At 50.2% G+C, this 25,833-nt stretch overlaps 1 protein-coding gene across 2 annotated transcripts in view; it reads left to right on the forward strand.

Annotated features, from left to right (window-relative positions):
• Nucleotides 1-2,028: 2,028 nt before the first annotated feature.
• Nucleotides 2,029-25,833, forward strand: part of RCN1 (reticulocalbin 1) — a 57,244-nt gene continuing 33,439 nt past the window's right edge. Inside the window, exons 1-3 of one of the 2 annotated variants that reach the window (XM_075326587.1) lie at nucleotides 2,029-2,127; nucleotides 21,671-21,919; nucleotides 22,778-22,971. In XM_075326587.1, the coding sequence (XP_075182702.1) occupies nucleotides 21,699-21,919; nucleotides 22,778-22,971 (415 nt within the window). In that variant the 5' untranslated portion in view covers nucleotides 2,029-2,127; nucleotides 21,671-21,698. The other variant, XM_075326586.1, reaches the window with a different exon arrangement.

A 25,833-nucleotide genomic window follows, 5' to 3' on the forward strand; every position in this document is an offset into this window, starting at 1 on the left:
TTCGTTACTAGCCTTGCGGTCACTCTCCAGTACTAGACGGTGGGGACTCTCCCGTTACAAGCTGGCGGGTACTCTCCTGATACCAGCCGGCGGTCAGTCTCCAGTACTAGCCGGCAAGGACTCTCCCGTTACTAGCTGGTCGTCACTCTCCAGTACTAGACTGTGGGGACTCTCCCGTTACTAGCCGACGGGGACTCTCCCGTTACATGCTGGCAGGGACTCTCCCGTTACTAGCCAGCGGTCAGTCAGTCTCCAGTACTAGAAGGTGGGAACTCTCCAGTACTAGACGATGGGGACTCTCCCGTTACTAGCCGGCGGGGACTCTCCCGTTACTAGCCGGTGAGGGCTTGCCCGTTACAAGCTGGCGGGGACTCTCCCAATACTAGCCGGCGGTCAGTCTCCAGTACTAGCCGGCAAGAACTCTCCCGTTACTAGCTGGTGGTGACTCTCCAGTACTAGACGGTGGGGGCTCTCCCGTTACTAGCTGGTGGTGACTCTCCAGTACTAGATGGTGGGGGCTCTCCCGTTACAAGCTGGCGGGGACTCTCCCAATACTAGCCGGCGGTCAGTCTCCAGTACTAGCCGGCAAGAACTCTCCCGTTACTAGCTGGTGGTGACTCTCCAGTACTAGACGGTGGGGGCTCTCCCGTTACTAGCTGGTGGTGACTCTCCAGTACTAGACGGTGGGGGCTCTCCCGTTACTAGCTGGTGGTGACTCTCCAGTACTAGACGGTGGGGGCTCTCCCGTTACTAGCTGGTGGTGACTCTCCAGTACTAGACGGTGGGGGCTCTCCCGTTACTAGCTGGTGGTGACTCTCCAGTACTAGACGGTGGGGACTCTCCCGTTACTACTTGGTGTTAACTCTGTTACTAGCCGGCACTCGCGAGAATTGTCCCGTACTAGCCGGCGGTCAGTCTCCAGTACTAGCCGGCAAGGACTCTCCCGTTACTAGCTGGCGGTGACTCTCCAGTACTAGACGGTGGGGGCTCTCCCGTTACTAGCTGGTGGTGACTCTCCAGTACTAGACGGTGGGGGCTCTCCCGTTACTAGCTGGTGGTGACTCTCCAGTACTAGACGGTGGGGGCTCTCCCGTTACTAGCTGGTGGTGACTCTCCAGTACTAGACGGTGGGGGCTCTCCCGTTACTAGCTGGTGGTGACTCTCCAGTACTAGACGGTGGGGGCTCTCCCGTTACTAGCTGGTGGTGACTCTCCAGTACTAGACGGTGGGGGCTCTCTCGTTACTAGCTGGCGGTGACTCTCCAGTACTAGACGGTGGGGGCTCTCCCGTTACTAGCTGGTGGTGACTCTCCAGTACTAGACGGTGGGGGCTCTCCCGTTACTAGCTGGCGGTGACTCTCCAGTACTAGACGGTGGGGGCTCTCCCGTTACTAGCTGGTGGTGACTCTCCAGTACTAGACGGTGGGGGCTCTGCCGTTACTACTTGGTGTTAACTCTGTTACTAGCCGGCACTCGCGAGAATTGTCCCGTACTAGCCGGCGGTCAGTCTCCAGTACTAGCCGGCAAGGACTCTCCCGTTACTAGCTGGCGGTGACTCTCCAGTACTAGACGTGGGGATTCTCCCGTTACTACCTGGTGTTCACTCTATGTTACTAGCCGGCACTCTCCTGTTCCTGCCGGCGGGGACTCTCCCGTACTAGCCGAAGAGGACTGTCTCCAGTACTAGCCAGGGGTCACTCTACAGCACCAGCAGGCGAGAATTGTCCCATACTAACCCGTAACAACCGGCAGTCACCTCCCCGTACTGGCCGGAGGTCACTCTCCCGTACTAGCTGGCTGGGACTCTCCCGTTAATAGCTGGCAGTCACTCTACGTTACTAGCCGGCACTCTCCCATACCAGCCGGAGAGGACTGTCTCCTGTACTAGCCGGCGGTCAGCAAGCATGCAGTCTCCTAGCCGGCGGCTCTAGTCTCCAGCGCCAGTAACCCGTGAGCTGCCGGCGGGCACACACTCTTATCTCCAGGGTCCATTGCAACGTGGCGCGCCGGCTCCGCCCAGTCATTGAGACGCATCTGACCAATCAGAAGCTTTGTAACAATAGCGGCGGCGGAATGAGTTCTGGCACATTATTGGCTGAGAGCTGGTTCCCATCCCTGCCCTGATCAAGTAAGTGCAAATCTTTAAATGCTCAGTGTAGGTGTCAGCCCGGCCGGGTGAGCGGGGTTCGGGGGGGCGTGTGATGCCGGCTACCTGCACTGGGGCAGAGTGGGCGCAGGCGGTCACAGGAGGCTGCAGGGTCTCCTATGTCCTGTAAGGCTCACTGATGGACTGCTGGGCATCTCCATGTACTCCATGCATAGGACTGTGCTGATGGCTTACTGAATGGGCTCATAAATGTGTCTAGTGGGCTGTGCTAAGATGTCTGGTGGTCTGTGCCTGTGCATGTTTGGGGAGGTCTGTGCCTTACATGTGCCAAAGGTGGTCTACTCTTGGCTGCACTTGAGCGTGCCAAGGGTGGTCGGCTCCTTAGCGTGCCAAGGGTGGTCGGCTCCTTAGCGTGCCAAGGGTGGTCGGCTCCTTAGCGTGCCAAGGGTGGTCGGCTCCTTAGCGTGCCAAGGGTGGTCGGCTCCTTAGCGTCCCAAGGGTGGTCGGCTCCTTAGCGTGCCAAGGGTGGTCGGCTCCTTAGCGTGCCAAGGGTGGTCGGCTCCTTAGCGTGCCAAGGGTGGTCGGCTCCTTAGCGTGCCAAGGGTGGTCGGCTCCTTAGCGTGCCAAGGGTGGTCAGCTCCTTAGCGTGTCAAGGGTGGTCTGTGCCTGAGCGTGCCAAGGGTGGTCTGTACCTGAGCGTGCCAACGGAGGTCTGTGCCTGAGCGATCTGTGTTTGAGCATGCCTGGGGTAGTCTGTGCCTGAATGTGCCTGGGGTGGTCTACGTTGAGATATGCCTGGAGTGGTCTACACTGAGATATGCCTGGAGTGGTCTACACTGAGATATGCCTGGAGTGGTCTACACTGAGATGTGGCTGGGGTGGTCTACGTTGATATATGCCTGGGGTGGTCTCCACTGAGATGTGGCTGGGGTGGTCTACACCAGAGTGTGCCCAAGGTGGTCTACGCCAAGATGTGACCAGGGTGGTCTGTGCCTTAGCATGCCTGGGGTGGTGTACTCTGAGATGTTCCCAGGGTGGTTTGCGCCTGAGCATGCCTGGAGTAGTCTGCACCAAGTTGTGTCTGGTGATTTGGTCCTCAGTGTTCCCATGGTGGTGCTTGTTTGCAAATAGAATTTCTCTATCAGGTGGTCTGTATCTTCTTTTTGTTCTCTGCCATGGTGGTCTACACCTTTTTTGCCATTAATTGCGCTCGTTGGTCTGACCCTGACTGTCCTGTAGGGGTTGTGTCTCCCATTAGTCGCGATGGCCTGGTCTGTTGTCACCAATGATATTCTTTCCCTGCTGCTGCCCTATTCTAACCAAAACTGAAACTGCCATCTTTCTGCACCAGGATTGTCCTGTGTGAAGAGCCTAGTGGCAATATACTGTGCATGGTGGTCTGCACTGGGGTATGGACCTATGTTTGTGCTCTTGGATGTGACAGTGATCCATATTAATTGATGTTTGATCAAGTAGTCTGGGACTAGGGTAAGCGTGAGAATGCCATGAATGAGAGTGTGTGCAAGAGACGTGAGAGACAATACTAAAGGCCGCTTTACACGCAGCGAAATTGTGACCGATAACGCTAGTGTGGGTACACACCCCTATCGGTTGTGCGACATGGGCAAATCGCTGCCCGTGGCGCACAACATCGCCCAGACCCGTCACACTACTTACCTGCCCTGCGACGTCGCTGTGACCGGCGAACCGCCTCCTTTCTAAGGGGGTGGTTCATTCAGCATCACAGCGACGTCACTGAACCGCCGCCCAATAGAAGTGGAGGGGCGGAGATGAGCGGGACGAACATCCCGCCCACCTGCTTCCTTCCGCATTGCGGGCGGGAGGCAGGTAAGGAGAGGTTCCTCGTTCCTGCGGTGTCACACGGAGCGATGTTTGCTGCCGCAGGAACGAGGAACAACTTTGTTACTGCTGCAGCAACGATATTAGAGAATGGACCCCCATGTCACCGATGAGCGATTTTGCATGTTTTTGCAACGATGCAAAATCGCTCAAAGGTGTCACACGCAACGGCATCGCTACATTGACCGGATGTGCGTCACAAATTCCGTGACCCCAACGAGATCGTTTGAGCGATGTCGCAGCGTGTAAAGGCCCAGTCACACACGACTTACCAGCGATCCCGAAAACGATGCGACTTGATAGGGATTGCTGGTAAGTCGCTGGGAGGTCGCTGTCACAAACCACCGGGGGGGTCACTCAGAAATCCCCCCGCGCTGGCTACCAGTACGTCACAATCGGGGGGTAACAAGTGGGGGTCACCCCTCCTTTATACCTCCCGACCGACAGACAGAGCACGTGACGCGCTCTCTAGCGCCCCTCTTATAGTCAGGCCAATTATGGAATTGCCCGACCATAAGCAAGGAGGCCGCTATACTACTTATGCCGATTATTGAAGGGTCCCCGGTGAGAGTAAGGTATATATTCCCCCGACCTCCGCGGGCGGAATATATAAAATCTCCCCGAATCTCACTGGCCTCCCCACAATAATCCTTGGCACAATTCGCTGCCACCAACCGATTTACGGTAACTATTAGCCGAACACACAGACGTGGGATTCAAGATCGAGATAACAGAACAGCCCAAGATTAATTATATAATTTAATCAGCCTAAAGCACACTAGGAACTACAATATATACAATAGGGAATCTACAGAATATACATATGTCAGAGTACAGTTACAATCAAAGCATGGGTTACAAACAGGCATACACAGTTCCAGCAGTTACCTTGTTGCGTCTGGCCACAGGGGGGCGCTGTACCCAGGTTTCTAGGATCCTCCCCACAGATGTTTCCTACACGTGCCCCCAGCGAAAAGAACACTGGAAAATGGCCGAAGTGGGGTTATCAACCTGGGCAAATCCAGGTCCCCTCCTACCTTAGTGACCTCAGAGGGAGCACTGCTCCACCCCTGGCTTGAGTTATGGACAATCCACAACAAGGAATATGGGCCATAACTTTGCCTGGGAGCGTCGTAGGCGGACGCCAATGCTCTCATTGTGACAGTTATGAATTTAGCTACAGAACGAGGGGACTCATGACCTGTCTGCCAGTTCCCCATTGGCTGATATCACGCCTGGGGCATTTCCCAATGTCCTGCTCCCATAAAAAGGGTGTGCCGGCATCGTCCGCATGCGGAGACACCATTTTTATGGTTGCCATATTTATCGGAAATATGGCTTGCGAGATATGAACCATTTTTTACTGGAGTCGTTCTGTCTGGCTATTTCCATAGCCTTGCTAACTAGCTAGCAGCCCCCACTACAGGGTCACGGCAGGGAGTCATCCTGTGTCCATTGTCCCCAAGCCACCTAATTTCCATATCACAGGACATGGCCATGGAGGTGTAAGTGGAACACTGAGAACAAGAAGGGAGGGGGCACTGCCAGGGAGTGATGAGGGATTATGACTGGAGTCATAATTCATCTTCATATCCCGGGATTTGCCTCACACCTCCCCCCTTTTGAGGGCGCTAGGGGGCAGCACACTCCGGTGTTCCCCCGTGCGCCCGTCCGCGACCTCTCCTTGTCGGGACAGCCCGTCTGCGTTACCGTGGTCACGGCCCCTTTTGTGGCGAATGGTGAAGTTGTATTGCTGGAGCGCAAGGCTCCATCGCAACAATCGCCCATTCGTCCCAGAGACGGTGTGCAACCAGCTGAGGGGATTGTGGTCCGTCTCCACGATGAAGTGGCGCCCGTATAGATAGGGTTGCAGACGCTGCAGGGCCCACACTATGGCCAGGCACTCCTTCTCCATCGTGGAATAGGCAACTTCCCTTGGTAACAGCTTCCTGCTCAGGTACAAGACTGGGTGCTCTTGGCTCGCAGAGTCCACCTGGCTGAGCACCGCACCGAGGCCGAAGTCACTGGCGTCGGTCTGTACTACAAACGGCCGCGTGAAGTCGGCTGCCTGTAGCACGGGCGGGCTGGACAGGGCGTCCTTTAGGGCCCGGAAGGCTGTCTCGCAGTCCATTGTCCAATCGACTGCAGAGGGCAGCTTCTTCTTGGTGAGGTCCGTCAAGGGCTTTGCCAGGCTACTATAGCATGGAACAAACCTCCTATAGTACCCAGCGGTCCCCAAGAAGGACATCACCTGCTTCTTGGTCCTGGGGGTGGGCCAGGATGCGATGGCTTCCACTTTCTCAGGCTCGGGCTTCAGTGTTCTCCCACCTACCCGGGGACCGAGGTACTGGACCTCGCTCATGGCCAGCTGACACTTTCCCGGCTTGATGGTCAAACCTGCCCGGTGGATCCGCCTGAGCACCTGTGCTAGATGCTCTAGGTGGTCCTCCCAGGTGGGACTGAAGACGGCAATGTCATCCAGGTACGCGGCCGCGTACCCTTCAAGTCCCTTGAGCAGGGTGTTGACCATCCGCTGGAAAGTGGCAGGGGCATTCCTCATCCCGAATGGCATCACCGTGGACTCGTACAGTCCAAATGGGGTAATAAAGGCAGAGCGTTCCCTGGCCTTGCGAGTCAGGGGGATCTGCCAATATCCCCGGCTCAGATCCATGATGGTCAGGTACTGAGCCCCGGCCAACTGATCGAGCAGGTCATCGATGCGTGGCATTGGGTACGCATCGGCGACCGTGACCGCATTGAGCCCCCTGTAGTCCACGCAGAACCGAGTGGTTCGGTCCTTCTTAGGGACGAGGACTACAGGCGAGGCCCAAGCGCTGTTGGATGCCTGGATCACCCCCAGCTTCAGCATCTCGTCAATCTCCTGGCGCATGTGTTGCTGCACCTCCAGGGAGACCCGATATGCTGAACGCCGGATCGGGGGATGATCCCCACTGTCCACGTGATGGACAGCCAAGTCAGTCCTTCCGGGCTGGTTGGTAAACAACCCCCGGAAGGGGAGGAGGGTGGCCCACAGCTGGGACCGTTGGTCTTCCAAGAGCTGGTGGCCAACCTCCACATCCTCAATGGATCCGCCTGCCCTAACCTGGGCTAGCATATCCAAGAGGGTTTCCGCTTCTCCCTCCTCGGGCAGGTTGCACACGGGGAGCGCACATGCCTCCCGCTCATGATGTGCCTTCATCATGTTCACATGGAAGGGCTTCCGCCTTCCACGGGCAGGGTCCAGGGTGACCAGGTACGTTACAGGGTTGAGCTGCTGGTACACGAGGTATGGGCCTTCCCAGGCTGCCTGAAGCTTGTCCTGTGGTACGGGGACCAGTACCCACACCTTTTGACCCACTTGGTAGGTCCTCTCACAAGCGTTCTGGTCGTACCAACGCTTCTGATCGGCCTGGGCTTGAGCCATATTGTCGTGTACCAGTTGCGTCAAGGCCTGCATTTTGTCCCGGAAGCGCATGACATACTCGATAACCGACACTCCAGGGGTGGCCAAATCCCCTTCCCAAGCCTCTTTCACCAGAGCCAGGGGGCCCCGCACACGTCGCCCGTACAGGAGCTCAAACGGTGAGAATCCTGTTGAGGCCTGTGGAACCTCCCGGTAAGCAAATAACAGGCGTGGGAGATACCGCTCCCAGTCACGCCCATGGGAGTCGACCAACATCTTAAGCATCTGCTTTAAGGTGCCATTGAACCGCTCGCACAGGCCATTAGTCTGTGGATGGTACGGGCTGGCCACCAGATGTCGCACCTGGACTTGCTTACAGAGGGCCTCCATCAGTTGGGACATGAATTGGGTCCCCCGGTCAGTGAGCATTTCCTGGGGAAAACCCACTCGGGAGAAAATCTCCAGCAATGCGGTGGCCACCTTGTCAGCCCGAATGGACGACAAGGCCACTGCTTCTGGGTACCGGGTGGCATAGTCCACTACCGTCAGTATGAAGCGTTTCCCGGAGCTGCTGGGGATGGCCAGCGGGCCGACCAGATCCACAGCCACCCTCCTGAAAGGCTCATCGATGATTGGCAGAGATACCAGTGGGGCTTTGGGGCGTGGCCCCGCCTTCCCCACTCTCTGACAGGTTTCACACGAACGGCAGTAGGCAGCCACATCGGCCCCCATTTTTGGCCAGTAGAAATGCTGGTTTAACCTGGCCTTGGTCTTAGCGATCCCTAGGTGTCCGGCCATCGGAATCTCATGTGCGATCCGCAACAACTCCGTCCGGAACGGATAGGGTACCACTAACTGTCGGTCCCTGGGCCACGCCTCCGGTGAACCCTGCTGGACCGTGGCCCGGTACAGCCGTCCTTGGTCCCAGACCACTCGCTCCGGGTCCGAGTCCGAGGGAGGCTGGGCCGCCTGCTCCTTAAGAGCTTTCAGGCTGTCGTCAGCTTCTAACGCTGCCTGAAACCCCTGACTAGATGTGGCCAGAATCGACGAGACTGTCACATCTTCGGTCAGTACCCCGGGACCTGTGTCCTGGCCTCCACCTGACTCGGCTGCCACTTGGTCAGAAGGGGAAGAGCTATCGGACCTCCGGGAGGCCCCTTGGCTTCCAGCACTCCCACTGCGGGTGACGGCGGCCACAGCCGCTGCGACCGTGGGTCGGGCCTGCTCCTCCTCCGTTCCTGACCAAGTCGCCGGTTCAGGCAGACCTACCTGGCTTCCTGACACCCCGGTTGTGGGGGCACCATGCACCGAGATCTTACCTGGGAGCACTTCCGCTCCTGGACCGGCCCCAATCTCACCTGCCTGTTCCCCTCCTGCAGCAACAGAACCCCGCTGTGAAATCTCTGGGGACCCCACATTTGCTGTGGTAGCCCCCACCCCACACACTGGTCCTCCCCCTGCAGCACCCTGCTCTCTGCTTATCCCTGCAGAGGGCAGCAGATCCCAGCTCACAGGCTGATTACTTGTAGAGGCATTGTCACACCTTTCTCTGACCCCCTCCCCTGTCACAGCTGCAGCTGTGTGTGTGTCTATGGTGTCTATGCAAGCAGAAATATCAGAGTTCACTCCCTCCTCCCTTACATCATTCATAGATAACACATTAACATTGTCCGGAGGCATGTCAGTACTGGCTGAAGGTTCAGCCCTTGGTTGGGGCCCAAACTGGGAGGTTATCTGCCCCAAATCTGTCCCAAGTAGCACGTTTGCAGGGATCCGATCAGTTACCCCCACCTCCCTCACCCCCCGCCCTGCGCCCCAGTCCACATAAATGTCAGCAACAGGCAGCGCCGGGTCAGTGCCTCCAATCCCGGAGACAGCGAGGGTTTTTCCAGGGATCAAGTCTTGGGGGGACACCATCTCAGGCCGCACCAGAGTCACCTCCGAGGCGCTGTCTCGCAGTCCTATGGTCACAGACCGGCCGACGGTGACAGGTTGGAAGCTGTCCAGGGACCTACCACCACCCCCACCCACACAATACACCTTGGGCGGCCCTTGGGACGGGGACGGAGCCGGGGCCTTGGGACGCTGAGGGCACATGGCCTTGAAGTGTCCAGGTAGGTTGCACTGGTGGCACCGTCTTGGTTCCGCCACGGGCCTGGAGAGGGGAGTTGAGGGGGACACCCCCTGCAGTCTAGGGGCAGGTGGGGCAGTCGCCGAATTCATCTTACCCCCTCTCCAGGTGCTGCTGGTGGCCGCTCTCCTGGCCTCAGGGGCCCGGTTGTTGGTGTAGTCATCGGCAAGGGCAGCTGTAGCCGTGGACCCCTTTGGCTTCTGGTCTCGGATGAACTGGCGGAGATCCTCAGGGCAGTTCCACAAGAGTTGCTCCGTGATGAACAAGTCCAGGATCTCCGGTCCGGTGGAAAGCTGCAGGCCTTGGGTCCAGTGGTCGGCAGCTCGGGCAAGTGCCCGCCGGTGGTCAGCCCAGGAGTCCTTTGGTCCCTTCTGTAGGCTCCGGAACTTCTTGCGGTAGGACTCTGGAGTGAGGTTGTACTGTTGGATCAGGGCCCGCTTGATGGTGTCGTAGCCCTCATCTGCCTCAGCAGGCAAGTCCCCAAGGATATCCAGGGCCTTACCCCTTAAACGGGGGGTCAGGTATTTGGCCCACTGGTCCTTGTCCAGATGGTGCTGCAAGCAAGTCCGTTCAAAAGCAGTCAAGAAAGAGTCCAAGTCTCCATCCTTCTCCAGCACTGGGAAGTCCTCAACACGGACCTTTGGAAGTTTGGTGTCTCGAAGGTCACATGTGGCTGATGAGGGCCGGAGCTGAGCTAGCTGCAGCTGGTAGTCACGGTCTGCCTGTCGCTCTCGCTCTTCACGCGCTGCCTGCCGCTCTCGCTCCGCAGCCTCACGCTCTGCGTGCCGCTCCGCAGCCTCAGCGTCACGCGCTGCCTGCCGCTCTGCCCTGCGCTCTGCCAGGAGTTCCTTGTAGCCCTTCTGGTCTCCAGCCTGGAGAAGGGCCATAGCCATTTGAAGAAGGCTATCCGAGCCTCCCAGGCTCGGTGGAATGGCACGTGGTGATCTGCGGCACGCTGCAGAGCTAGGCGATTCACTGTCCCTTTCAGAGCGGAGGGCTGGCATCTGGCTCGTTGAGGAACCTTGGGTGAGCTCCTCCTCATCTTGTCCAGCAGTGCCAGGTTGCGCAATGTCCTCGGCAGAACGGTTTTCTGGCGTCGAGCTCCTGGAGGACTCGTGGGCAACCTCCTCATTGCTGTCCACAGCACCGTCCTCCCTCTCTTCGGCTCCTGCCTTAGCATTGGCCAGTTGCATAGCTCTGCTCCTGGTGCCATCAGCCATTCTTGCAGACTTTTGGTCACTGACACAGAACTGACACCTGATGCCTCCACACACCTTACAGTATCTGCACTCTGACACTCTAGTGTTGAGCTAGTCTGAAGACCCCAGCAGCCACAGCTGCTGCAGGCAGTCTTTAGTGTCTGGGAGTATGGGTCTCACACTCACACACACTATTATCTCGATCCCACCGCTATGCCACCAATATGTCACAAACCACCGGGGGGGTCACTCAGAAATCCCCCCGCGCTGGCTACCAGTACGTCACAATCGGGGGGTAACAAGTGGGGGTCACCCCTCCTTTATACCTCCCGACCGACAGACAGAGCACGTGACGCGCTCTCTAGCGCCCCTCTTATAGTCAGGCCAATTATGGAATTGCCCGACCATAAGCAAGGAGGCCGCTATACTACTTATGCCGATTATTGAAGGGTCCCCGGTGAGAGTAAGGTATATATTCCCCCGACCTCCGCGGGCGGAATATATAAAATCTCCCCGAATCTCACTGGCCTCCCCACAATAATCCTTGGCACAATTCGCTGCCACCAACCGATTTACGGTAACTATTAGCCGAACACACAGACGTGGGATTCAAGATCGAGATAACAGAACAGCCCAAGATTAATTATATAATTTAATCAGCCTAAAGCACACTAGGAACTACAATATATACAATAGGGAATCTACAGAATATACATATGTCAGAGTACAGTTACAATCAAAGCATGGGTTACAAACAGGCATACACAGTTCCAGCAGTTACCTTGTTGCGTCTGGCCACAGGGGGGCGCTGTACCCAGGTTTCTAGGATCCTTCCCACAGATGTTTCCTACACGTGCCCCCAGCGAAAAGAACACTGGAAAATGGCCGAAGTGGGGTTATCAACGTGGGCAAATCCAGGTCCCCTCCTACCTTAGTGACCTCAGAGGGAGCACTGCTCCACCCCTGGCTTGAGTTATGGACAATCCACAACAAGGAATATGGGCCATAACTTTGCCTGGGAGCGTCGTAGGCGGACGCCAATGCTCTCATTGTGACAGTTATGAATTTAGCTACAGAACGAGGGGACTCATGACCTGTCTGCCAGTTCCCCATTGGCTGATATCACGCCTGGGGCATTTCCCAATGTCCTGCTCCCATAAAAAGGGTGTGCCGGCATCGTCCGCATGCGGAGACACCATTTTTATGGTTGCCATATTTATCGGAAATATGGCTTGCGAGATATGAACCATTTTTTACTGGAGTCGTTCTGTCTGGCTATTTCCATAGCCTTGCTAACTAGCTAGCAGCCCCCACTACAGGGTCACGGCAGGGAGTCATCCTGTGTCCATTGTCCCCAAGCCACCTAATTTCCATATCACAGGACATGGCCATGGAGGTGTAAGTGGAACACTGAGAACAAGAAGGGAGGGGGCACTGCCAGGGAGTGATGAGGGATTATGACTGGAGTCATAATTCATCTTCATATCCCGGGATTTGCCTCACAGTCGCAGGTGAGATGTCACACAGTCAGACCTTACCAGCGATGCAGGAACGATACAGGTCGCAATAGTGACCTGTATAACGATCTCAGCAGTCACTGTGACCCTGTCACACAGTGTCAAACACAGCGATGTGTCCTGCCCAGCAGGACATCACCTTTGAAGAAAATAGTCTGGACCATTCTGCAACGACTAGAGATCTCACAGCAGGGGCCTGATCGCTGGTAGATGTCACACATAACAAGATCGCTAACGGGATCGCTACTGCGTCACAGAAACCGTGACTCAGCAGCGATCTTGCTAGCGATCTCGTTATGTGTGACGGTACCTTAAGTGTCCAGCATTATACGAGGAGTGCAGACATTGCAGGAGCATGAAGGAAGCCATCCAGTAGGATCACAAGCAGATATAGGATGTTATTTGACGCTGACGTGTTTCCTTATGGAAGAGCTGGAGGCGCTTGCAGTGGCTGTGCAGGAATGTAAGGCTTTTAGACACGGAGAACGGATCACATTTTGGGTGTTGGGCCGCTTTACACACTGCGATATCGTGACCGATATCGCTAGCGTGCATACCCGCCCCCATCGGTTGTGCGACACGGGCAAATCGCTGCCCGTGTCACGCTACTTACCTGTCTACCGACGTCGCTGTGACCGGCGAACCGCCTCCTTTCTAAGGGGGCGGTTCGTTCAGCGTCACAGCAGCGTCACTGAACCGCCGCCCAAAAGAAGCGGAGGGGCGGAGATGAGCGGGATGTAACATCCCGCCCACCTCCTTCCTTCCTCATTGCTGGCGGCCGCAGGTAAGGTGAGGTTCCTCGTTCCTGCGGTGTCACACGTAGCGATGTGTGCTGCCGCAGCAGCGACGAACTACTTCGTACACCGAGCAGCAGCGATACTCGAGAATAGGGAGGCATGTCACCGATGATCGATTTTGAACGTTTTTGCGACGATTCAAAATCGCTCATAGGTGTCACACGGAACAACATCGCTAAAGCGGCCGGATGTGCGTCACAAATTCCGTGACTCCAACAAGATCGCTAGGGCGATGTCGCAGCGTGTAAAGCCACCTTTACTTGTTGGGTCATCTGTTCAATGTCTAGCCAGTCCTTATTAATTTGAATAGGAGCTGCTTATTTTTAAGGTTTCAGTTTTATTATGCTTTCCTTATATCGTGCTATTGTATTCCACACCACTTTACAGACATTATCATCACTGTCCCCATTGGGGCTCACAATCTACACTGAATAAAAATATAAATGCCACACTGTTTTCAAAGATCTAAGACTTTCTCTATGTACACAAATGGACTTTTATTCTTAAATATTGCTCCCAAATTTGTCTAAATCAGTGTTAGGGTGGCTTTACACGCTACAATTTTGCTACAGCGATCTCGTTGGGGTCACTGATTTTGTGACGCACATATGGCCGCTGTAGCGATCTCGTTGTGTGTGACTCCTAGGAGCGATTTTGGATCGTTGCAAAAACGTCCAAAATCGCTCCTCGTTGACATGGGGGTCCACTCCCAATTATCGCTGCTGTCGCTGGGGCGAAGTTGATCCTCGTCCCTGCGGCAGCACACATCGCTACGTGTGACACCGCAGGAACGAGGAACCTCTCCTTACCTGCCAAACGCCAGCAATGAGGAAGGAAGAAGGTGGGCGGGATGTTCGTCCCGCTCATCTCCGCCCCTCCGCTATGATTGGCCGGCCGCTTAGTGACGTCGCTGTGACGCCGAGCGAACCGCCCCCTTAGAAAGGAGGTGGTACGCTGGTCACAGCGACCTCGCCGAGCAGGTAAGTACATGTGACGCTGCCGTAGTGATAATGTTCGCTACGGCAGCGATCTCCACATATCGGCATAACGATAGGGGCGGGTGCTATCACGCTCGCCATCGCTAGCATCGGCTAGCGATGTCGCAGCGTGTAAAGCCCGCTTTAGTGAGCACTGCTCCTGTTAGTATGCTGGCCATGCAAGAACTCTGATGTTTTCAGATTCCAGGAATTGTATACAAATCCTTGCAACATGGGACAGGGCATGATCACGTTGTAACATGGGACAGGGTATGATCACGTTGTAACATGGGACAGGGCATGATCACGTTGCAACATGGGGTGATGATTGTGGATGAGGCACAACAATGGGCCCCAGGATTTAGTCACGGTATCTGTGCATTCAAAATGGCATCAATAAAATCCACTTGTGTTCATTGTGCAAAAGACACGCCTGCGCATACCATAACCCCACTGCCACCATGGGCCACTCGATTCACAACATCGACATCAGCCATCCGCTCACCCACATGATGCCATACACACAGTCTGCCATCTACCCTGTATAGTAAATATTGGGATTCATCTGTAAAGAGAACACCTCTCCAACATGCCAGACACCATTGAATGTGAGGCTTTGACCTCTCACGTCTGTTACGAATATCAGCTGCCGTCAGGTGGAGATCCTGATAAGGACGACGAGCAGCAGACGAGCTTCCCTGAGACGGATTCTGACAGTTTGTGCAGAAATATTTTGATTATGTGTACTGCCTATTGCAACACCTGTCCGGGTGGCTGGTCTTAGACAATCTTTAGAGGTGAACATGCTGGATGTGGAGGTTGTGGGCTTGTGTGGTTACAGAATAATCAACATTGAATTCACAGGCAACAGATCTGGTGGACATTCCTACAGTCAGCATGCCAATTGCTCGTCCTCCCAAACTTTGCAACATCTGTGGCATTGTGCTGTGTGATAAAACTGGACATGTTAGAGTGGCCTTTTATTGTGGCCAGCCAAAGGCACACCTGTGCAATAACCATGCTATCTCAGCATCTTGATACGCCACAACTCTAAGGTGGATAGATTATCTCAGCAAAGGAGAAGTGATCACTAACACAGATTTAGACAAATTTGTGAACAATATTTGAGAGAAAAAGGCCTTTGGTGTAGAAAGAAAAAGCGATGTCGCTCGTAAAAGCACTCGCCCCGTCGTTTGTGCGTAACGGGCAAATCGCGGCCCGTGGCGCACAATATCGCCGGTACGCGTCACACATACTTACCTTCCTAGCGATGTCGGTGTGGCCGAAACAGCCTCTTTTCTAAGGGGGCGGTTCGTGCGGAGTCACAGTGATGTCACACGGCAGGCGTCCAATAGAAGCGGAAGGGCGGAGAGCAGAAGCGTGCAAGTCACGCCCACCTCGTTGCCGGAGGACACAGGTACGGTGTTGTTTGTCATTCCTGGAGTGTCATACGTAGCGATGTGTGCTGCCTCAGGAACGACGAACAACCTGCATCCAAAAGCAGCAATGATATTTTGGAAATGAACGACGTGTCAACAATCAATGATTTGGTAAGTATTTTGCATCGTTAGCGGTCGCTCGTACGTGTCACACGCAATGACGTCGCTAACGAGGCCGCATGTGCATCACGAATTCCGTGACCTCAGCGATATCTCGTTAGCGATGTCATTGCGTGTAAAGCGGCCTTCAGATCTTTGAGTTCAGCTCATGAAAAATGGAGCAAAATCAAAAGTGTTGCTTTTATATTTTTGTTCAGTGTACTTTCCCTATCATTATGACTTTGGAGTGTGGGAGGAAACCAGAGTACCGGGAGGAAAGCCACACAGCCAAGGGGAGAATATACAGAATCCAAGTAGGAAGATAAAGTGACCCTCATCATAACCTTTAAAAGTGTTCTTGTATGCAAAATGCCCACCGTCCTCCTGCTCACTTCCTTCCTGCCTACCTTTAACTACTTATAATCCCTTAGCGATCTTTGATGTACATATATATGTCAAAGGTCATGTCCCTGCCTTCGATGCAGGTTCGTACACTGAGCCCGCACCTGTCCCTGCACATGATAGCTGATTTTATTAAGCATCATATGCCTCTAATAGCCTTTGGTAAATCAGAGGACTACCTGTGGCTGTCAACCAGTTAAACCTTGCTGTCAGTCTTTGACAGCGAGATTTAAAATGGTGCAGGGGGGTGCACGTCATTCCCCACTCCCATCAGCGCTGCTGTGACCTGATTGTGGGACACCGATGGGTTGTCATGAAAGCTGGGAGTCAGCTGCTGTCCCCTGTGTTTGTTATGATGATCCTCCTGTGAACATCGGCTTCGAGCGACATTCAAAGGAGATCATGATTTCTGCTGCACACAGTGTTGCTGATACTGATGCTGTTACCCTGCTCTGTATAGGCTTAAGCGATCGGATGATCACAGCTCCATGTCCCCTAAGAAGACTAGTAAAAAGTATAAAAAAAAGTTCAAATCACCCCCCCCCCTTTTTGCCCGATTGAAAATAAACAGTTGAAAAAATACACATATTGCTATTACTGCTTAAAGAAATGTCCGATCTATCAAAATCTAAAATGAATTACCGTAATCTGATCGGTAAACGGCGTAAATAGAAAAAAAATTCTAAACGACAGAAATTCAGCTTTTCAGCTGCTGCAAGAACAGAAAAAGATGTAATAACAGACAATCAAACCATCGTATATGCCACAAATAATATCAATAAAAACATCAGCACAGAAGACGAGCCCTCACACAGCTTCCGGTTCCAAAAATTGAAAACGTTACTTACGACTATAAAAAATTTGTGACACTTATTTTTTTTTCAAAATTGCAGATTTTTTTCATCACTTAAATAAAACAAAACTTATACATGTTTGATATGTATGTCATTACATTGACATGGGGAATCATACCGCCAGGTCAGTTTTATGGTAAAATGAACGCTATAAAAAAAAAAATACAGTTGCAGAATTTCATTTTTTTCTATTTAACTTCGCTTGGTATTTGTTTCCCACTTATCATTACAGTACTTCATATGCCAAAATGAATGGAGTAATTCAAAAGTAAAACAAGCCCCTCACATGGCTATATCGACGGAAAAATAAAAAAGTTATGGCTCTTGGAATAAGGGGAGGCGAAAACCAAAAGCGCTAAAACGAAAAAATTGCACGATACTTAATGGGTTAATTAATAGACATTTCAAAAACAAATACCATTTCACAGATGGTGAGTGCACGTTGGCTACTTACTTGGAATTAGGCTTGAGTCACAATTGCGATTAACTCGCACGAGTGCAATGCGAGAAAATCTCGCAGTGCACTCAGACCAATGTTAATCAATGAGGCAGCTCCGATCTGCTATTTGTTTCTCAGTCCAAATCGGACTGAGAAAAAAATCGCAGCCTGCTGCATTTTGGTGAGTTTCTCGTTCGAGTCACTCCAATGCAAGTCTATGGGTGCTTGAAAAAAAACGGATGTCACACATACCATCCTAGTACCATGCGTTTTTCTAAATACATTTATCGCATGTTGCTGAAAACACTGGAAATGAGTGAGGTTTGTCGATGTCGGTCAATCTATACCTCTGTCAGTCGGTCTCTCCCTCTCTGTCAGTCTCTCTGTCGATCTTCTCTGTCTCCCTGTCGTCGGTCTGTCGGTCTATCCCTCTCCCCTCTTCTCTCATACTCACCGATCACCGGCGCGGCGCTGCACGGCTTTCACAAGCTCCAGCGGCTTTTCCTCATTTCAAAAAGCTGGCCGCTCATTATTCCATCTAGTATTCACTGCTTTCCCCGCCCACTGGCGCCTATGATTGGTTGCAGTCAGACATGCCCCCACGTTGAGTGACAGCTGTCTCACTGCAACCAATCACAGCTACCAGTGGGCGGGTCTATATCGTGCAGTAAATTAAATAAATAATTAAAAAACGGCGTGCGGTCCCCCTCAATTTTCATACCAGCCAGGGTAAAGTCATACGGCTGGAGGCTGGTATTGTCAGGATGGGGAGCGCTACGTTATGGAGAGCCCCCCACCCTAAAAATATCAGCCAGCAGCCGCCCGGAATTGTCGCATCCATTAGATGCGACAGTCCCGGGACTGTACCCGGCTCATCCCGAATTGCCCTGGTGCGGTGGCAATCAAGGTAATAAGGAGTTAATGGCAGCAGCCCATAGCTGCCACTAAGTCCTAGGTTAATCATGGCAGGCGTCTCCCCGAGATACCTTCCATGATTAACCTGTAAGTTAAAGAAAATAAAGACATACACCCAAAAATCCTTTTATTTGAAATAAATAACAAAAAAACCCACCCTCTTTCACCACTTTATTCAAGTCCCCAAATACCCCTCCAGGTCCGACGTAATCCACAGAGGTCCCACGACGCTTTGAGCTCTGCTACATCAGAAGCTGACAGAGAGCGGTCACAGACCATGACCGCTCTCTGTGAGCTCCCCGCAGCAACTGAATTGAGTCGCGCTATCAGCGATTACGTCACTCAAGTTACCCGCGGCCACAGATCTCAGGTGGAGGACTTCAGCTGTGGTCGCGGGTAACTCAGTGACGGCACCACGGCGCAGATCACATAAGTCACTCAGGGGATTTGCGGTCACCGGTGAGACCTTCATTGGTGACCGAAAATCAGGCCATGACACACAGACAGAGCCGCAGGATGACAATGAAGTCGGGTGAAATTCATCTGACTTCATTCTGATCCCGCGGCTCTGTCTGTGTCTGCTGTCAGTGGCCATGTAGTAGGGCTGAATGGCAGATGACATAGCTACTGAGAATAAAAACGGATCACACACGGATTGCACACGGACTACAATCAAGAGAAAAATCACAGAATCACATTGCTGTTGCATTGCACACTGATCAACACTCGGACAGAGCTCATGCTACTTTCTAGCATGAGACTCGGACCGATTTTACACTCGCAAGTGTGATTCCAGCCTTATAGTGTAACTAGCTGTAGCTCCTGGCATTGCCCGGGATAGTAACTGTCTCTCTGTCTGTCTGTTTTTGTCTGTCTGTCTCTTTCCCACGTCTGTCTCTTTCCACGTCTGTTTCTTTTTCCCCATCTGTCTTTTTTTCCCGTCTGTCTCAGTCTCTCTCCTTGTCTCTGTCTTTCTTCTTGTCTCTGTCTCTTTTCATGTTTTTGTCTTTCTGTGTCTCTTTCCCTGTATCTGTCTCTTTCCTTGTCTCAGTCTCCTTCTCTGCCTGCCTGTCTCTTTCCCTGTCTGTCTGTGTCTGTTTGTCTGCCTCTGTCTCTGTGACTGTCTCTCTCTCTGTCTCTTTCCCTGTCTGTCTCTTTCCCTGTCTCTTTCCTTGTCTGTCTGTGTCTGTCTGCCTCTGTCTGTCTTCTTTGACTGTCTCTCTCTCTGTCTCTTTCTCTGTCTGTCTGTCTCTGTCTGTCTGTCTCTTTCCCTGTCTGCTTTTTACCCTGTCTGTGCCATTGTCTGTCTGTCTCTTTCTGTCTCTCTCTATCCATCTCCCCACCGACATCTTATTACCTCACACATAAGCTTCTTATACTATCAATTTATTTTGTTTCTATAGCAACCACTCACGGCTGCTATTAATAACCTATAGCTCGCAGCTCCATTGACTTTAATGGAGGCAGGTATTTTGGAGAGTAACTGTAAAGCGCGGGGTTACATTTTCCCATCAAAACATAGTCTATGATGTTCCCTGAGTCACATGAGGTGTCTGTGCAAAATTTAGTGATTTTTAAATGCGACGGTGTGGATTCCTTTAGCGGACATACATATATACATACATAGAAAAAACCAAGGAGAAAAATTGTATGAAAAATACCCTGAATATAAATAAATAAATTGCAAGTGCTTAATAACAGGGTACTTAGTGTATACATTATTGCAAAAAGGTAAAAAGCTGTCTCACCTCGTCACGGTGTACCCATCTGAGACAGTCCCTAACCTACTGAAGTTAAAAACATTATCAATACCTGACTTGTGTCATGTCAGAACTCCAATATGGATGGTGGCAAGTGGTTAGCTGTGTCCCAGATAAAATACACAGCAAAGTGAGACGCAATCAGCTGTTCAGTCTCAGTACTAGGAGGGCTGCGCCCCCAACTTGCAACCAAGCAAGAAAACATACAAAAAACACAAAAACCTGAGCTGAAACAATGTTCAGTAAACATGCAACATTAAGCATGTGAATTGCAGCCTTAAGACTAGAAAAAACCAAGGAGAAAAATTGTATGAAAAATACCCTGAATATAAATAAATAAATTGCAAGTGCTTAATAACAGGGTACTTAGTGTATACATTTCAGGGTACTTAGTGTATATATTTCATTTCATCTCAGATGGGTACACCGTGACGAGGTGAGACAGCTTTTTACCTTTTTGCAATAATGTATACACTAAGTACCCTGTTATTAAGCACTTGCAATTTATTTATTTATATTCAGGGTATTTTTCATACAATTTTTCTCCTTGGTTTTTTCTAGTCTTAAGGCTGAAGTGAGACTGAACAGCTGATTGCGTCTCACTTTGCTGTGTATTTTATCTGGGACACAGCTGACCACTTGCCACCATCCATATTGGAGTTCTGACATGACACAAGTCAGGTATTGATAATGTTTTTAACTTCAGTAGGTTAGGGACTGTCTCAGATGGGTACACCGTGACGAGGTGAGACAGCTTTTTACCTTTTTGCAAAAATGTATACACTAAGTACCCTGTTATTAAGCACTTGCAATTTATTTATATTCAGGATATTTTTCATACAATTTTTCTCCTTGGTTTTTTCTAGTCTTAAGGCTGCAATTCACATGCTTAATGTTGCATGTTTACTGAACATTGTTTCAGCTCAGGTTTTTGTGTTTTTTATATATACATACATACATACACACACATACACTCAGCTTTATATATTAGATTGTTAATATTCTCCACGAGGTCTGCTTCATTATATTCCCTCCATTTAGATTTGGCCGAGTGACTTGTGTTCTATGGAAAACATAACTTAGCTCAATCAAAACTCCATGCTGAAGTTGTCTTTGGGGAAGGGGAGGATGAACCCAAAAAGACTCCAGCTTTGTAGAGTAAGGGCTGGTTCACACATTGCAGATTTGTCTCATTTTTTTCTGCACATATTTTTCACAATTTCCTGGTGCCAGCAAAGTGAATGAGAGTCCTAAAGTTTGATGTATACTTTGCTTATTTTATCCTTGCAGATTTGAAGTAGATTTCACTCATACTATTGAATGGGAAAAAATCTGCACCAAAAACGCATGTGACAAGAGCATCAAAAACGCCAAGAGATACAAAAACGATGCAGAAATTGTGCACCAAATACTTAAGGTGTGCACATACTCTTACGGTACAGCCCCAGGTGCATCGACAACTCTAGCACCCAACTTCCAGGACACATACCAGGCCAGATCAGACCATCAATATCAAAATCTGTTGTTTTTCATGGATCCACAAGGATTAACCAGGCCCTCATCTCCTGACCTCGCCAGTCTGCCCTGACCTCTTCAGTCTGCCCTGCCCTCTCCAGCCTGCCCTGCCCTCTCCAGCCTGCCCTGACATCGCCAGCCTGCCCTGACCTCGCCAGCCTGCCCTAACCTCGCCAGTCTGCCCTGACCTCGCCAGTCTCCCCCAGTCATCACCTCTCCTTTATGTAGTGTATAACGCAGACTTTGTCTTCTTCCAGTTCCTGTGCTGCTGTGAGGCGGAGGGAGATGCAGCCTCAAAGTCTTTGTTACCTCCTGCTACTATGTGCTGGAGACATCCTCACCAAACCCATGTTTCGTAAGGAGAGGATCCGCCTGGACCCTGAACTTAACACACAGATCCATGAAGAGAACCAGAGCTTCCAAATGGATCACGAGGCTTTCCTGGGGAAGGATGAGGCAATGACCTTCGATCAGCTGACATCAGAAGAAAGCAAAGACCGACTAGGGTGAGACGTACAATCCCATGAACTTTGGGGACAGAAAGAGTCACAAAAAGATGGGCGCCATTCAGGAGGATTGAAAACTGGGTATCAGCCCCTCCGAGAACTGTAGTGGCAACCATCTTGGCCCCTCCATATTTAAAGTGTAATTATCGTTTTAATTGTTATTCCTTAAATCAATAGTACACATGAAAATAAAGAACTTTTGTAATAGATCTTATCAGACAAATTTGCTTCTTTCTTTGCCAGATGTGATCAGTCATTATTAATGTTCTCAATTCTGAGGTAAAATCTGTATTCAGTGAGGACTTTCCCATTATTGAGAGAGAAGATGGCAGTTGGTGCTGATGAGATTCTATGATGACAGGATGAGGAGGAGTTAGAGGCAGAGGGAGGAGCTAGAGGCAGAGCTCCTCCTCCCTCTAATATCTGCATATAATCTCAGAGAATATTGATAGCGACTGATCTTTTCCAGCAGAGAAGGAAGCAGATTTGTTGTTGATAAGCTACTGTATATTACAAAGCTGCTTACTATCATGTGTATTATTCATAGTTTTGTTACGCTTTAATTTTGGGAGTGACAGAGTCACTTTAAGACTTTATGATTTTTTGCTTTTAGTCTATTTGTTCACATTAAGTTTTTTTTACATGGATTTCAGAATGCTATTAACCTTCAGATTAACCCCGTATCTGCAGGTTAATAGGATTTTTTACATAATAGGTTCCCATTATATATCAAAACATAAATACTAGCCCTGAAAGTCTCATTCCCCTTTAAAGCTATGGGCCCCATGGGGACTTTGAAGTGGAAATATTTATACAAAGAAATAAATCTTCATATTTCTAACATATTTTTGTTCCCAGAAAAATAGTTGACCGAATTGACAGCGACAGTAATGGGCTAATTAGCACTGAGGAGCTGACGGCCTGGATTAAGCGGGTCCAGAAGAGATACGTCTATGAAAATGTGGCTCGAGTTTGGAAGGACTATGATGTCAATAATGATAACCATATATCATGGGAGGAGTACAAGCAAGCCACGTATGGATACTACTTGGGTATGTATTCTGCTATCAGGACGCTTCTAAAGCTGCTGTCTGGTTGTCTTCAAAATAAATACTATCATTTCAATTATTTTGTTTGGTATCTCATGATCTCTTTGGGGTTATTTTCTAGCCCAGTTTTTCAAAATCCACATTAAAATTTGATGAAGGCTTTAGGAGTTTCAGCTTCTATGTGTCGCCTTGGGTTTTAAAGGGTCCAAAAGTAATTGGAAAATTGGCTCAAATGCTATTTCATGGGCAGGTACGGGCAATTCCTTTGTTATCTTATTCTCAATTAAGAACATAAAAGGCCTGGAGTTGATTTGGGTTGTGGTGCTTGCTGAGAAGTAAACATGCGGTCAAAGGAGCTCTCCATGCAGGTGTGAAACAAGCCATCCTTCATCTGCAAAAACAGAAAAAACATCTGAAAAATTGCTACAATATTAGGAGTGGCTAAATCTACAGTTTGGTACATCCTGAAAAAGAAAGCATTGGTGACCTAAACAATAGAAAAAGACCTTGACGCCCATGGAAGACAAGAGTGGTGGAAGAGTGAAGAGAAGACTGAATGAAAGAAAGTACAGGGAGTTCACTGCACGGTGCAAGACACTCATAAGCCTCAGGAATAAAAAGGCTAGATTGGACTTTGCTAAAAGAAGTCTTAAAAAACCTGCACAGTTCTGGAAGAACGTTCTTTTGACAGATGAAACCAAGATCACCCTCTACCAGAATGATAGAAAGAGAAAGTGTGGTGAAGGCATGGAACAGCTCATGATCCACAGCACACCACATCATCTGTAGCACACGTGGAGGCAGTGTGATGGCTGCCAGTGGCACTGGGTCCCTAGTGTTTATTGATGATGTGACCCAGCACAGAAGCAGCCGGATGATTTCTGGGATTTTCAGAGACACTGTCTGCTCAAATCTATCGACATTCAGCCAAACTGATTGGTCAGCGTTTCATAATACAGATGAACAATAACCCAAAGCATAAAGCCAAAGAAACCCAGGAGTTTATTAAAGCAAAGAAGTGGCATATTCTTGAATGGTCAAATCAGTCATCTGATCTCAACCCAAACAAAAAAGAGAGAGAAAACAGCAACTGAAAACTGCTGCAGTAAAGGCCGGCAGAGCATTAAAAAGGAGGAAGCACCGCGTCTGGTGATGGCCATGAGGTCAAGACTTCAGGCCGTCATTTCCAACAAAGGGTTTTCAACCAAATATTAGAAAATAATATTTTATTTCCAAATATTTAATTTGTCCAATTACTTTTCAGCCCCTGAAATTAAGGTATTGAGTATAAAAAATGCTTTAGTTCCTCACATTTTTATGCAATCATTTTGTTCAACTGAGCAAAGCTGAAAGTCTGAACTTCAACTGTGTCTCAATTGTTTTGCTTAAAATACAGAACAAAAATGTGAAAAATGTTATCTCTGTCCAAATATATATGGACCCAACTGTATATGTGTGTGTGTGTGTGTGTATGTATATATATATATATATATATATATATATATATATATATATATATATATATATATATATATATATATAATATATATATATATACACATTTTTCTATTTTATTTTTTTGTTTTGAGGGGAGAGAGGGGTAAGGGGGGTAAAATCGCAATTATTTTGCCCTTAAGGTTGTGAGTTTTTAGAATGTTAGTGTTTTGATGTAATAACTTTATTCTTCCTATTGATATTATTACAATGCAAGCAAATGTTATCTTTTTTTTTTCAAAATATTATATATATATATTTCCAAAATACATACTCTCTATTTCAGAATTGTCTTGTTTTTTCATCCCTGCATTCAAAAATCGCTAACCTTACCATGCTTGTTTCTTGGAGGGTGACTAGTAGTTCTCCTTGATGTACCGTATTTTTCGCTTTATAAGACGCACCTGATTATAAGATGCACCCCCAAATTTGGTGAAGGAAAAGAGAATTATTTTTTTTAATGTTACATGGGGTCCATCTTATAATGCCAGTGTCCCTCAACAAATCATATAGGATATATGTCCCTCATAGCCCCCATCCTAAAATTAGCCCCCTTAATCTGGATATGGCCCCCTTATATTGAATATAGCCCCCTTGTGATGGCACACGTTCCCCTGTGCTGCCTATGGCCCCCTATGGATTGCATACATTCCCCTGTGCTGCCTATGGCCCCGTATGGATTGCACACATTCCCCTGTGCTGCCTATGGCCCCCTATGAATTGCATACATTCCCCTGTGCTGCCTATGGTCCCCTATGGATTGCACACATTCCCCTGTGCTGCCTATGGCCCCCTATGGATTGCATACATTCCTTTGTGCTGCCTATGGTCCCCTATTGATTTCACACGTTCCCCTGTGTTAGATATCACCCCCATAGTGCTGCCCATGGCCCCTATATAGATTGCACAAGTCCCCCTGTGTTAGATATCGCCCGCATAGTGCTGCCCATGGCCCCTATAGATCGCACAAGTCCCCCTGTGTTAGATATCGCCCCCCAGGCTACTGCCCATAGTAAAATAAAACCCTCTTTCCTTACCTCCTCCAGCGCTGATCTCCCTCCTGTCTCCCTCCGTGCTTCTGTTCCTTACTTCCTGGTTCTCAGTGCGGTCATGTGATCGGCACAGCAGACTGAGATCTCTGCGTGCCTGATCACAGTGGAAGCAGGGACACGGGGAGAAACGCTGGAGGGGGTAAGTAAAGATTTTTTATTTTAGAATGAGCAGCAGCCTGGGGGCCAAATCTAACACAGGGGGGGGCGTGTGCAATCACAGGGGGGCGCAGGCTCATATAATATGCACCGCTCCCCCAGCCCATCACTGCGTGCGATTTCACCACCATTGGAGATGGACAGCGGCTGTGCATATTATATG

This window comes from Anomaloglossus baeobatrachus, chromosome 10, assembly GCF_048569485.1.
Source record: "Anomaloglossus baeobatrachus isolate aAnoBae1 chromosome 10, aAnoBae1.hap1, whole genome shotgun sequence".
Classification (NCBI taxonomy): Eukaryota; Metazoa; Chordata; class Amphibia; order Anura; family Aromobatidae; genus Anomaloglossus; species Anomaloglossus baeobatrachus.